Below are 14,808 nucleotides of genomic sequence, written 5' to 3' on the forward strand. Positions count from 1 at the left end.
GAGCCACCTTAAAAATCCCCATGGTAACGTTCCCTCTGGTCAGACGTATCGACTGTTCAGTTCATGGTTCGCTCGTGCAAGTCACGATGTTGTTTTGCACGAAAACGTCGAGCAAAGAGCTTATTTTTCTCCTACTTTCCAGCCACTTTTTAGACTTATTCACTATGAGTGGTGGAAGTTTGATAGAGGAGAGTTGTAGTAAACAACTGAGAGTTTCTGTGAGGATTAGCGGGACTGACATCAAATGTGGAGACAAATATCCGTTGAGTAAGGTTGGGAATCCAGAGCAACCAGAATTTAGTTTTTCAGCAGCTGACGAGGTAAGAAGGGATTTTTATTTTCTAAAACAAGAAAAGTCGTAGAAATTATACACTGCCTACTAGGAATAAGAGGTTTTTTTAATTCCTTTTTGAAGTAATTTCCATTGAGGAGACAATCGCTCAACCATAGAAAACGAAGCGTAACGTTATAAACCTTGCGTATGTAAAATTCTAAATGGCGTCTACGTCTGATTTTTTTCTTTTCTCTTGAATTCTTTTTTTTTTTTTTTTTTTTTCTTTTTTTGAGTGTTTGTTTTATCTGTATTTAGAATTGGGATAGAGAACAATGGTAAACGGAAAACTGATTTTTTAATGAAATATTTATGACAATATTTTTAAAAAATAGTGGTATAAATTTGTTAAATATTGCTATTGTTTTGGTCGCCTTAGTTTATGCAGGAAGGTGTGAGCACTTTCTTGGTTTATGATAGCTTTTGTACTACTGAAAATAGTTATTAAGTTTCCATATTCCATTATTGATATTCCAATTCATTTATGTATTGCACAACGAAAAAAAGATTTCAAATTTTCATCTGATTGACTCTTGAAATAAGAAGAGAGGCACCCATCAAAAACTACTTTGTTGTTATGACAATTCTGTGTGTGCTAGTTGAGGCTGCAATCATTAAATGGTCACAGTTTTATTTGAAAAACTTGTTATTGCTATTGAACACTTTCCCTGCTAGCAGAGTCTCTCCCCTTTCTCTCCCTTTTTTAGGCAGGGAAGAGGGAGACTCTGCTGATGTAGAGCCTTTCCGATTGTGGACTAACGAAACCAGTTTTAAAACCAGTTTTTAACCAGGTACATGTAGTGCGCATTAGCAAATGTAACACAACGTGGTGCCAAACGTTGTTTGATGAGAGCGGCTGTCAAAATCATGACAGGCATGACAAGCATAACGCCCTACATCGGCAGAGTCTATTTTTCTCACTCCACCAAAACAAAAGGAAAATAGGCTCTGCTAGCAGGGAATTTGACACTGCAAGCAGCACACTCAACAGGGTCAAACTGAAAGTGTTATTTTGAAACTGCAACTATGTAAATGGCCCTGAAAATCACATAAATGAAAATAGGTGAAAAACACAGTGATTTGTTTTGTTACAGGATAGTATGTATGTCCTGACAATGATTGACCCAGATGCACCATCAAATGCTAATCCTAAGTTCAGAAGCTGGCTGCATTTTATGGCTGTCAATGTTGAGGTATGACACAAAACTATAACCTCTTGTAACAATAATAATGCAGTACACTTCATACCACATTTCCACTTATCCATGTTTTACGTTTTTTTTACTTTTCTGGGATCACATCATTGTAAAGCATAGTATTTTGGCATATTGTATGGCTCAAATTTAATCACTAAGGATCAATTTCATTGCATTTAATAGGGAAAAGACCTCAAAGACGGCAATATCCCTGGAAATGCTATAGTGATGGGTAAGTAGAATTAGTGTAACATATTAGGCCATATTAATTGCTATCAGAAATATATTAGGTTTTTCAATCACAACCTCCCTTTCATTCCCATTTATTTTCCCTTTCACTCCCATTTTTCCCCTCTCCTTTATTTCTCTTTCCTCTCTCACCTGTTCCAAGCGAAGTGGGTATAACATTGTGCAGTTTTTTATGTGCAAGGTTTGACACAACTGCCATAGCAAAAGGGAATGTCTTTCAAAAAATGTATTTCAGAAATGATTTTGGCACAGGTTTTCTACTTTCAGCGGATTAATTTAGAAATTTTTCTTTGATAGAATACAATCCCCCTGGCCCTCCCAAAGGTTCTGGCTTTCACCGATACATTACCCTGGCTCTCAAGCAAAGTAAACAACTAGAGGGGATTTCTTTCCAAGAGAGGAAGAGCTTCGACATTGATACCTTTGTTCACGCTAATGGTCTAACAGCTGAGGGATCAAACATGTTTGAAACAGAAAGAAAATAAATTGGTTCCCCTGGTTTGGCAGTGAAATTTTGTTGGCAGTTCAATAAAATAATATCTTGATAGTAAAACGTATCTTGAAAATAGTATAAACCTTATGTAATAAGGTAAAAGAAATGATGGCTTCCTCCTATCCCCCCCATCCCCCGCCATTACCACCACTGTAGACGTGTGCCGACCTATATTGGCTCAGAAATGATGTAAGGAAAGAGTATATGTTAAGAAAAATAAAATATTTTCCTGTAAAAGCCTTTAATTGTGAGAGTGAACTTTCATTTTGCTGTTCCAGTTGCACACACTCTACTCCTGTGTTGGGCATGCAGGGGCTTTAACCACTTACCTCCAGTGAGAACTCAACATTGGTGAGAGGAGGATGTTTGGGAGGGTAGGCTAGGGTAGGGGTTGGGGAGGTGTGTGGGAGGGCAGGGCAGGGCAATACGACTAGCATTAATGCCCAGGGAATGAAAACCCTTTAACAGCACATAAGTTATACATACATAAGTTCACTGTTTAGCTAGGTAATAATGCTTGCCCATTTCAGATCACATGTCATTCCCTACAGTATCACCTTTTTGTTTAACAGTTGCACATGAGAAGACACATGAGTATGGATACAACTCAAAAGAATCTTATACTTAAGAGAATGGCAAGTGGTCTGAAATGGGAAAACATGACACTCGGTCTAAATCGAAAGGTTTTGCGTTTGATCAGTGGACTGCAGCATGGAAAGTGGTGAGTGCTGTTTTTTGCTTGAAATTGTAACTGGTATCCATGGTAACGATAGCAGATCCTACTCAACCCATACGTAAGGATAGTGACAAGTAATACACCTATTTCAAAAAACGTCGGTCGGAAATCTGAAATCGGAGGGACAGCAAAAAAAGGCAAAGCAAAAAAAAAAAAAAAAAAAAATTCTGAATTTTAGATTTTATTAGCTTTCATTCTATAGAAAATAATATAGAATAAATATTAAGGACAAATCTCTTTTGGTAGCTTCTGTTTAGTTCAAAAGTTAGCTTAAAATTTTGAAGTGTGGGAAAAGGGGAAATTCGGACTGTTTTTTTAGCGTTTTAACTTTCCCACAAGCTTTTTTAAAACCCAAATTTCAATTTCAAATTACAATCTCAATTTGGTTTTTTGTCATAAATAAGCATTAGGTGATCATTCAACCGTTGTGTAAGAAAGAATTAATATTCAAGGGAATGATTTACCGCCCTTTCTTCCCAGTTCCCCACTACCGTCTGCCAAAATCGAAGCCGGTAAGGGATATACCTATTTCAAAAAAGGTTGTTATTGCCAAAGGCAATAGGCGATAGGTGAAAAGCGATAGGGGATAGGTCATTCCAAGATCCAAGAATAGCTGGAATGACTTGTGTTTCTACTTCTTATTCTCTTCAAGAACATGGACCTTAGTGTTGAGACTGATTTAATGTTCTTCGTAAATTCATCAATACAATGTTTATGTGACAATTACCTATCGCCTATCGCCTTTGGCGATGACAACCTTTTTTGAAATAGAGATATATACGTATAAAGATATAAGGATATAAGTATATAGTTATCGGTAAATGAGTATAAGTGTAGCCTGCGTAACGGCGCTGTCGGAGGAAAAACAGATTGAGTTTTTCTGGTAAAACTCGAAGTCTTTGAAAACCCCAATTCGTTGCCATGATTACAATGCTACTTTCTTCGATGAGTGTGATATGAGGCTCTACTCTATCCAATAGCCGGTTTCAGCAGTCGTCCAGGGGAACAGACACATCGCTTACAACCAGTCATTAAATGGATATTATAGTGTTTATTCAAGACGTAAGGTAACCTAGGGTACAGATGGAACGATCGTTGTTGTATTTCATTTTTACATTCAAAGAAAATTTGTCTCAGCTACATTCATTATATGCCCAACTAATATCCGAAAGTAATTAGCCGTGATTGTTTAGTTATCATTTGCATTATCGACTGCATTATGCAACTTCTAGCACGAAACCGAAGCTTTCCGGAATAAAATGTCCAGAATTGCATTAACCTGACAAGAATAAGTAGATATAGTGCTGTTTATTTGATTATAACGTTGTCGATAGAGTAGGACATGAACTAACTAACATTTTTACCAACATGTTCAGTATTGCCAAAAGGCATGTACTTCAAAACTATGCCTACCTCACCCCAAAACTGAATTTCTAAAGCGCAGTTTTAACTATAGAGGTGCTAAACTATGGAACTTTTTACCTAAAAATCTCAGAGAAGCCAAATCTATTAACGACTTTAAATCCAAACTAAAAAATATTGACCTGTCTGTCAATGGTCTATAATTTTTTCTGTATGTATTTTATTATTTATACAATAGCTATATATATATATATATATACATTTCTATTTATACTATATTCTAGATCATTTTAATTCTACACTGAACTATCATTTTTAAATCACGGCTCCCTTGTAAAACAAATGTGATAATTTGAAGGAATCCCGTGTATAAATAAAGAACAGTTCAGTTCAGTTCAGGTAAGAACGCCGTTTGTAGCCTACATGAAGTACCTACGTTACTGCTAAAGCCTCTTGCAATTTCAATTCAAGATATCAAACATGGCCTGGCGTTTTTTTACGTAAGGCAAAGGGATGGTTTAGGTTCTGAGAATGACAGAACAGAAGATAGCGGAATAGAATAGAGTGGATGGGAGTGTAAAGGGACGAAGTTGTTGATTGGTTGCATGAAGTGAAATGGTGTGGTGTGGTGTGGTGTAGTGCGGTGTGATGTGATGTGATGTGATGTGATGTGATGTGATGTGATGTGGGGTAGTGTAGTGTGGTGTGGTGTGGTGTGATGTGATGTGATGTGATGTGATGTGGTGGTGGTGGTGTGGCGTGGCGTGGCGTGGTGTGGTGTGGTGTGGTGTGATGTGATGTGATGTGGTGTAGTGTGATGTGGTGTGGTGTGGTGTGGTGTAGTGTGGTGTGGTATGATGGGGGTGTGGTGTGGTGTGGTGTAGTGTGGTGAAGTGGGATGCGGTGTGATGTTGATGTATGTGGGTGTGGTGTGGTGTAGTGTGGTGAAGTGGGATGCGGTGTGATGTGGTGGTGGTGTGGTGTATGTGTGTGGTGGGGTGTGCTGTGCTGTGCTGTTGTGTAGTATGGTGTGGGTGTAGTGTGGTGTGGTGTAGTGTGATGTGGTGTGGTGTGGTGTGGTGTGATATGGTGTGGTGTAGTGTGGTGTTGTGTAGTTTGGTGTGGGTGTTTTTTGTAGGTGTTTTTCCTCTTAGTTAACTCCGTTTTTCACCTTATTTTTCATTATTTCTTTCTCTCATACGAACCACAAGCCTTTGATTCACTATGCTGCATCAGATTCAGTATCAAACAAAAACAAAATCACAACATCAAAATACTCTCACCGAACAGAATTCAATTTATTAATACATAAAACTGACACGACGTTACTATAGAAACATGCAAAGTGTACAGGCACATGCCACGAGGTGTAATTGACTAATCCTCCCTTGCAATACTGAGCCCACTAAAAGCTTTCCACACGGCTCACACAGTCCACAATTAGACAGACCAAGAAGTCAAGCAGAGTTGGAGTTTTTCACCCTACATCATACCCCGGGTAACATGAAGGGTTTCGTTCTGTCTTTGTTACTGATTCAAGCTACGATTCACTATGTTGCATCCCGTAAACATATGTTAGAAGACCGCTACCTGAAGGAAAAAGTCTGTCAAGATGTTGATCGTCTTGAGGTATTTATTGGAGGCAGTGGAGTTACTTGTAGCGGTGAGATGAGTTACCAAATGCTGAACTCCGTTGGTGACAACCCGTCGTTCCGTTACAGAAAAGCAGCCGAGGTAAGATACTTCCCAAAAAGCCCTTCAATTTTTGTCTATTTATACCCTGAAACAACCTCTGGGCTGATCAAAGTCAGGGAACGGTTTAAATCACTGATCCAACCTTGAAACAACCTCTGGGTTGATCTAAGTCAGGGCACGGCTAACTCACAGATCGAACCCTGAAACAACCTCTGGCTTGATCAAAGTTAGGGCACACTAACTCACAGATCGAACCCTGAAACAACCCAGCCCAGCCCCCACCTTCGGCTTGATTTGTAATGGGTTATCAGTTCACTTTTCACATCCCTAGTTGTGCCTCGCGGTAATTTCGTTTGGGGTTTATTAGGGATGGTGTATACAAGCCCTCCACTATCAAGTGTTTCGTGGAGATAATACAGTTATATATAAAAATATCGCTAACAAGGCCTCAGTCTTATATAAACTATAGCCTGTGACCCTAATGCTGGGGAACTATAAAGAATAAAAAATCCATCTTCAAAAATTATCGGGAAAAAATTTGGTCTTTAAAGTAGCTTTATTTTCCAACTCTGCAAGTGTTTTCAACTACGTGCTTTTCACTGATTTCCTGAACCATTATAACTATAATTTTGAAAGTTCGTTCATAGTCTCAGTAGACTAAAGTTTTTTGAAGAAGTTTGGGCAAAGTTACTTTATTTTCCAACTCTGCAAGTGTTTTCAACTGAATATGTGGTTTTCACTGATTTCCTGAACCACATTAAAACTATAATCTTAAAAGGGCGGTCGATAGTTCTTAGTCTGAAGTTTTTTTTGAAGAAGTTTGGTCTCCAAGATACTGAATTTATTTTTCAACTCTGCAAGTGTTTTCAACTGAATATGTGGTTTTCACTGATTTCCTGAACCACAGTTTAACTATAATCTTAAAAGGGCGGTCGATAGTTCTTAGTCTGAAGTTTTTTTTGAAGAAGTTTGGTCTCCAAGATACTGAATTTATTTTCAACTCTGCAAGTGTTTTCGTTCTTGCTTCAGTAATGCCCTATCTGGTGACCCGCACGAATCACACACCAAATCGGATCGGCTATTATAGATGATGATGGCCGTAGAATTTAAAAAAGCTTAGAAACTTCAGCATGTTCGTAGTGTTTCCAAGTTCGCTAGCTATAGATGACGGTGTGACTGAAGGACAATCAAAAAATCATTCTGATAATGCTCTATCCGTTACATGCTCATCATCTAGTTTAAGGTAAAAGGGCTGTCCTCTGTGTGTCGTTCTTTTAACCGTGTTTCAGTTTTAACCGAGGCAGAACTTTAATATAAATGTTGAGTTTTTTCAGACGAGATTTTTTCTTAAACAGAATTAGTATCCGAGCAACGGAAACTTAATAGGTAAAGTATACCACACTAAAAACTCGGTCTCGTGATATGTCTGGGCACGGCTTGCTCACAGATAGAGTTGAAATAAAGCGTGTAAGGTTTTTTGAGGGAAGGAGACCTGCGAGAACCCCCCGGAGAAAATACCCTCGATTATATTGCTCACGGGCTCCAAAGCTGAGATTCCATGGATTGAGTTGAGTTTTTGTTGGTTTTATAGCTATGGCAGACACGTAGTGATCATGTTAGGATGTTTTTTAGGTGGCGCTGTTACTTACTAGCACAGTCAGTTTATTGATTATTTTATTAGTAGCGATTTGCAGTGTTTATACAAATATATTAGAAAAGCAAACATGAACCATTCTGTGATTATGTGGTGTTTATATCTTCACATGGGGTAATTCTCATCTAAGATAAAGGGACATGTGTCTCCTTTGGGAGGGAGGGAAGGGCAGTGTTGGTTTGAAAATCATTTTGAAGGCCGCTAGATGAATACCTTATGTTTTTTAGGATTGGGTCTCCTCATCGTTGGGGATTCCTTGGTCTCATTCCCACGCGATCCACAGGGTTCCCTATAGAACAGAGACTTGTTTATAACACTGTTTTTTTCTTTCTCCAGGACAAGCTATACATAATAATTATTGTGGACGCTGACGAACCAGGCTGCAAAACCAAACTTCACTACATGATCAGCAATGTACCGGTAAATTAGTAGAAAAATAAATTTATCAAAGCGCGCGCGCGGTGTTCCGCGTTCGTATGAGCGGGAAAAGATATGGCGAATTCGTAACAACCGTACCGTATCGTACGATTGATGTGATTGGATGAATTTTAGCTGTATTACGGTATGCTGTGCGGTGCCGTAAGTCAGTACCGCATGTTTCTCCCTGATACGATAACTATTCTTATGGGAAGCCATTTCCATGTCGTACCGTGTACGTGTTGTACTGTAAGTCATGCCAGTTTCCCTGACACTCCATACGATAACTATTCTTATGGGAAGCCATTTTCATGTCGTACCGTGTACGTGTCGTACTGTAAGTCAGTACTGTATGTTTCCCTGACACTCATACGATAACTATTCTTATGGGAAGCCATTTCCATGTCGTACCGTGTGCGTGTTGTACTGTAAGTCAGTACCGATTTCCCTGACACTCCATACGATAACTATTCTTATGGGAAGCCATTTCCATGTCGTACCGTGTACGTGTTGTACTGTAAGTCAGTACTGTATGAGTTTCCCTGACACTCATACGATAACTATTCTTATGGGAAGCCATTTCCATGTCGTGCCGGGTACGTCCGTGTACAAGCTTATATTTCAATGCTTTTTTTTAGGGAAAGAAACTGGCAGTAGGAGATGATTCAGACAAAGATGTGTTTTCAGGTATTTTTTATCTGTTATATGTAAGTGGTTATTTATTGTTATGTAGATTGTCATGAAATCCGCTAAGCCAATCGGATTTTTCAATGGATCGATCGTCAATTCGTTCCGTTTTTACTGTGGCGGGAAGGAAGGAAGGAAGGAAGGAAGGAAGGAAGGAAGGAAGGAAGGATGGAAGGGAAGAAAGGAGAAAGGAATGAAGGAAGGAATAGATACAAACTTTATTTAGTTATATCAAAAGACTATAGCTTAACTATTTGCCTTTAAAAGTACGTATACAAGATTAATCGTAAAATTCATAAAATTCTTAATATAAAGCATAAAATTTAATACTGACATGAAATAACATATATAATATTCTACTTCCTAAAAACTATGCACAGTTTTCAAGTTTTTAAACTATTTACTTTTAAAATCCTACACTATGGAAAAAAAATTCTAATATATTCGAAAATAACAATTATAATATATATATAACATATACATATATAATAATATTCCAACCCTAGTGTTGAAAAAGTGCGTAACGCGTTTCTAGAAATCATTTGCTAACTCTGATGTGACATACGTTCATTTCCCAAATATTCATTCTTAATATTTCTAGTTTACTTTCCGCCGTACCTTCCACAACGTTCTACTGTACACCGATTCTTCATCTATGCCTTCTCGCAGACCATTCCTCTCGCAGACATGGCCATCATTTCTGCAAGATGTAACTTTGATTTGAATCGATTCCTGGATGACGACTCCTTGACGCTCGTGGCTGCGAACATGTTTAAAACTCAAAATAAGTAAACGTTAACAGACTTTCAAGCCTCAATCTCAAACATTTCAAGGGCAAAACTTTTTCGGTAAAATTTTAGGTAGTTAACTCTTAAAACCTATATTTAATCTTCGAAAAGTATCGTGGGGTAGTTTTCCCGCCTTTTTTAGTTGCATTCTGATTGGTTCGTTGAATAGCTTAATGGTTATTGGATGATTTTTCTTTTAAAAACTAATTTAATCTGAGAGGGGTTTCTTTGGATTACAGACACACCATGTTTGACGGGTAATATTTGGTTTAGTTTGTTCAGTAGACTTCTTGGGGTTTTTTATCGTTACTGTATTAGTTATTAACACTAAGAAAGATCTATAATGAAATGAATAAGAAAAACTAAAACTAGTTTGCTTGTTTGTCTGCTTGTTTGTCTGCTTTTCTGCTTGTTTGCTAGTCTGCTTGTTTGCTTGTTTGTTTGTTTGTTTGTTTGTTTGCTTGTCTGCTTGTTTGTTTGCTTGTTTGTTTGTTTGCTTGTTTGTATGCTTGCTTGCTTGTTTGTTTGCTTGTTTGCTTGTCTGCTTGTTTGCTTGTTTGCTTGTCTGCTTGTCTGCTTGTCTTCTTGTTTGCTTGTTTGTTTGTCTGCTTGTTTGCTTGTTTGCTTGTTTGCTTGTTTGCTTGTCTGCTTGTTTGCTTGTTTGCTTGTCTGCTTGTCTGCTTGTCTGCTTGTCTGCTTGTCTGCTTGTCTGCTTGTCTGCTTGTCTGCTTGTCTGCTTGTCTGCTTGTCTGCTTGTCTGCTTGTCTGCTTGTCTGCTTGTCTGCTTGTCTGCTTGTGTGCTTGTTTGCTTGTTTGCTTGTGTGCTTTTTTGCTTGTCTGCTTGTTTGCTTGTTTGCTTTTCTGCTTGTCTGCTTGTCTGCTTGTCTGCTTGTCTGCTTGTTTGCTTGTCTGCTTGTCTGTTTGTTTGCTTGTCTGCTTGTTTGCTTGTTTGCTTTTCTGCTTGTCTGCTTGTCTGCTTGTTTGCTTGTCTGCTTGTCTGCTTGTCTGCTTGTCTGCTTGTCTGCTTGTTTGCTTGTCTGTTTGTCTGCTTGTCTGCTTGTCTGCTTGTCTGCTTGCCTGCTTGCCTGCTTGCCTGCTTGCCTGCTTGCCTGCTTGCCTGCTTGCCTGCTTGCCTGCTTGCCTGCTTGCCTGCTTGCCTGCTTGCCTGCTTGCCTGCTTGCCTGCTTGCCTGCTTGCCTGCTTGTCTGCTTCGTTTCCTTCGTTTGCCTCGTTTACTTCTTTACTTGTTTGCTTTAAGTCACTATGTTTTTGTTTAAATTAGTTATCGTTAAGTACCTGAGTGTATAGTTGTTTGGTTTTCTCGCTCGTAACCTACTATCACTGTACACCAATCTGTCCAAGTAGCTCCGGCTCCTGTCCTGGGCTACTCGTGCACGTGATCCCTACACCGTTATTTTTTCTACATCTGATGTCATCTTGCTGCGGTCTTTCCCTTCTATTTATCGTCGATTCTGTCCCAGCTGTATTTTGCGATATATCCCACACTAGATTATTACGCCTACCGTACAAGAACAGCTCCTTCAAATGTCTCCTAAACCGCTTATTCTGAATGCTATACACGAAAGGATTCACACATGAGTTGACGCACACGAACACAGTAGACGTATGATACAGTAAAGAACCATACTGAAAACCAGTGACGTAATACGCCAGTAGATACGACGTCACATCCGGCAACCAGCAAACACTGTAGATGACCGTTACCACGACAACCATGATGGTGATTCGTTTCTTGGCCTTTAAGGTAGCAAACTGCGTATCTCCTGTTTTGGCCATGTTTCTAGTTTCGATTCTTAGGACTCTGATAGTCTGTGCGTGTAGGTAAGCCATTATGAGACTCGGTAAAGCGAAATCTAGAAAGAAGGTGATCATGGTGTAGACCTTTGGGAATGTAATGCTTGGCCAGTCTTCATAGCATGCATCGATTGTATGGTTATACTTCATGACAATCACGGGGGATAACTCGACCGTGAACGCGTAGAACCAGCAAGCAAGTATCAACCCTTTGACTTTGTTAATCGTTATCTGTCTCCTCTCAAGACGCGAGTGAACTATAGCATAGTACCGCTCGAAAGCAATAGAGACTAGAGTGAACGCAGAGGCTGCTCCTCCGACCCATGTGAGAAATCCGCCCGTAAGAAACTTACATAAAAAGTCTCCGGTTTTCCCAGCTGGGTGATGAAACGCGCGGCGAAAGATGTACTGTGGAGCGAAGAATGTAGCCACAAACATATCCGCTACGGCGAGATTCACCAGGAGATAGTTCATTGGTGTACGCATGGCACGATGCCCAAGAACCACATAGCAAACAAGAGAATTTCCAACCAAGTTCACTACCAATAGGACAGAGAAAACTATAGTCAAAGGCCGTACTTGCAGAGGAAGACAACATGGCTAAATTGAACAGTCTGTGTTGAATTTTCTCGGGCGATTTGCTTGGAGAAGTAAACTTAAACACAACTCGCTTGTTTGTGGCAATCCCAAAATTGAAACTAGAAAGCGAAACAGCGTCACACTTTGTATGCAGCCTGGAAAATACCCAACGGAGCGGCTTTTGATATTACCTCGCTTCAACAATTAAAAGTGTCAGCCGGAGAACAATCAACAGACGATGTTTGATATTATTCGTTTGAACTGAATAAAGTTTACTTATAGAATCTAAACCAACTAAATCAACTGCTTAAACAATGTTATTATCGCTTATGGCAGCTATGATTATGAACCTTTATAGCGTAATTTTCAACTTCAGTGCAAATTTTAAACGAAATGACTAAAAACGTCCGGCAGCCGGACACGGTCTTAGAATAACTAAGCGTCCGGCAATCCGATATTTTCCCATATTTCTTTTCGAAAATCAGCCAATCTTTCTTTCGAAACTGTTTATCTTTATTTAGAACTTACTATTTTAATGCAAATTCTATGACCAACCCCAAACAATCTACACGAAACTTGTAATAAGAGATATAAGTTTTTAAACAAAAGTGACAATTTCAAATAAAAGTGTCGGTGTGTATTCCGGCTATATTGCTTCGAAAGTAAATTAAGAAAAACTGCTTGAAAAAAATAGATTAAAAATCTAATTAATCGGTAGGTCAATGTTGGTGGGTTATGCAAGCAATTCAATTGATATATTCTATCAAAAAGAATAAATGAAAAAGTTTATTTTGGTTTCAATTTTTTCAATTTTTTAATTTTGATGTACACAAGTTATGAATTGAAAATTGGTGATGTAAACAAAAGTAAAAGTAACATTGTATTTGTGTCATTCATCCAATAACAACACGAAGTTATGGTTACAGTAAAATACTGCATAATTTTGCTGTATTTTCTTTACAGCAATTTTTAAAATAATACATGTGTATTGAATAAACCACACAAATGCCATGATAGGAAACCGTGTCAGTGATACTGCAAATCGTTCCATATGAAAAGTGTTTTAGTAGATCGTAAATATGCACTATAATAAATTGAGAAACACCCAACTTCCGACCTCGGGACAGGGCGAGGAATTAACGTGGCGAGACCTTTCCCTGTTCAGCAATCTTTACAAAACCGCTTGCAAATTTATTAGTAGAATTATTTTCTACTATAGGTGGACACTAAATTTAATGTGAAATGTGAAATCAAGAATGTTATTACAGAAACGGAAGTAATTTCTTAAACTGATGAACACAAGAGAAGTTGATCATGCACAAGTATAGTAAAATCTAAAGAACTTGAACAATATTTTGTTGTTATAAATTGTGAATACTATTGTTCTGTGTTGCAGAAAATAACTTTACAGTAATTTTCACAGATCTTAATAGTTTTGTTTATCGATTAAGACAACTTTGAAGATATTTTAGACTGTCGAAACATTTCCAAATTTTCAAGCTGCTTGGATCGTTTAATTGCCCTATTTCACTATGACGTCACTGCTTGTTTATGTGGGGGATAGAATCGTCAAATCCAAAGGAAAATTCAACAAAATTTGCTCCTAGCGAAACAGTTTAATCTAAAATGGCCTGGTTTTCAGATAAAATATGTGCTAATATGTACTAAAAAATATTCTGAGCGTTTGCTGGCTATTCTACTTCTCTTCAGTGGATTGATACGGGTTTTAGAACAATTTTAGGTGAATTTGCGCTGATTTGACCCCCTCCGACGACCATGATCCTTTGCGTTTAAACAATAGATTGTTTTGATGTGACGTCATAGCGAAAGAGGGCAATTAACTAGCATGGCTAATATTGATTTTTGTGTGATTTTCTTAGTCGTGATGTTTGCTTAGCACCATTTGCCTTAGAAAATTTTGTGTGCCAACTCTTTGACATGTTTTCAAATTTTGATATCCAAGTTTCATTGTTTATTTGTTTTCGAATAAACTTCCTGCAGGTGACGGTGGAGCAGGATTGAAAAGACACAAAATTCTCAAATTCTGACTCTAAACGAGATCAGTAAAACCTGCAGCAAACGTATACGCTCGGGCTTCATCAATAAGAGAATTTTTAAACACGTGGATACGCTGATTTAGAGGTAGCAGTACGCATTTTTCTTTGCGAAGGCCTTCCGTCCACACGCATGAAAAAATTCGTTTTCATAAATATCCGGATACGTGTGGAACGGGGCCTTAATGTAAATGTGTGCCGCTATGCAGTCTAGAAAGATTAGATGTAAAGGAGAGAAAGCCTTCCTTCACGCCTCTCATGTTCCAAGAGCCTTCAAGCTTTTCTGGTCAGCGGGCCATGCTGGAAACCGCTGGCCAGAACTAGAGAGTGGCTTTTGAATATGAAGATATTGTTTCTCTCTGCATATCCGCTGACAACTGTCCATTATCGTACGTTCTTCATTATAGAGGTTCACATATCCTTTGGAAGCGCTTAATAATATATTATTATGGAGTTCTTAGTTTGCTATTTCTGCTGATGGCAAAGTGCTAATCATGATATGTTTGTATCACTGACATAATTATGCATGTTTGTGCGAAGTATTTTGAGCTATTTTCAAATTTTTAATAACATCGTTACATAATTTTGAATAACATCGGCGGAAATATCAGCCAATCATATTGCTACTTTTGTTTATAATTATGTAATATGCGACGTAATGTGCGTATGATTATGTAATATGCGACGTAATGTGCGTATAATTATGTAATATGTGCGTATAATTATGTAATATGTGACGTAATGTGCGTATA

General features: G+C 38.3%; 2 protein-coding genes across 2 annotated transcripts; one reads left to right on the forward strand and one right to left on the reverse strand.

Moving 5' to 3' along the window:
* The first annotated feature begins 44 nt into the window (after positions 1-44).
* On the forward strand, positions 45-9,979 carry LOC116291164 (uncharacterized). The gene is made up of 8 exons (XM_089031688.1): positions 45-320; positions 1,426-1,524; positions 1,711-1,759; positions 2,074-2,258; positions 5,745-6,101; positions 8,053-8,136; positions 8,772-8,820; positions 9,422-9,979. Exons 1-8 carry the CDS (start codon positions 87-89, stop codon positions 9,610-9,612), a joined length of 1,248 nt encoding a protein of 415 aa, XP_088887814.1. The 5' UTR covers positions 45-86; the 3' UTR covers positions 9,613-9,979.
* An 861-nt stretch (positions 9,980-10,840) lies between these two features.
* On the reverse strand, positions 10,841-12,219 carry LOC116291201 (tachykinin-like peptides receptor 86C). The gene has a single exon (XM_031698338.2). It carries the CDS (start codon positions 11,907-11,909, stop codon positions 10,947-10,949), a length of 963 nt encoding a protein of 320 aa, XP_031554198.2. The 5' UTR covers positions 11,910-12,219; the 3' UTR covers positions 10,841-10,946.
* Between the last annotated feature and the right edge of the window lie 2,589 nt (positions 12,220-14,808).

Source organism: Actinia tenebrosa, unplaced genomic scaffold (assembly GCF_029948245.1).
Source record: "Actinia tenebrosa isolate PJP-AT-01 unplaced genomic scaffold, QUT_ActTen_1.0 PGA_scaffold17__23_contigs__length_9995812, whole genome shotgun sequence".
Taxonomy (NCBI): Eukaryota; Metazoa; Cnidaria; class Anthozoa; order Actiniaria; family Actiniidae; genus Actinia; species Actinia tenebrosa.

Bases quoted from the DNA above. Each gene is read 5' to 3' on its own strand.
- LOC116291164 (XM_089031688.1), top strand. From the start codon at position 87: ATGTTGTTTTGCACGAAAACGTCGAGCAAAGAGCTTATTTTTCTCCTA. The intron at 321-1,425 runs GTAAGAAGGGAT...GTTTTGTTACAG, and splicing joins GTTTTTCAGCAGCTGACGAG to GATAGTATGTATGTCCTGAC. The intron at 1,525-1,710 runs GTATGACACAAA...TGCATTTAATAG, and splicing joins TTATGGCTGTCAATGTTGAG to GGAAAAGACCTCAAAGACGG.
- LOC116291201 (XM_031698338.2), bottom strand. From the start codon at position 11,909: ATGCGTACACCAATGAACTATCTCCTGGTGAATCTCGCCGTAGCGGAT.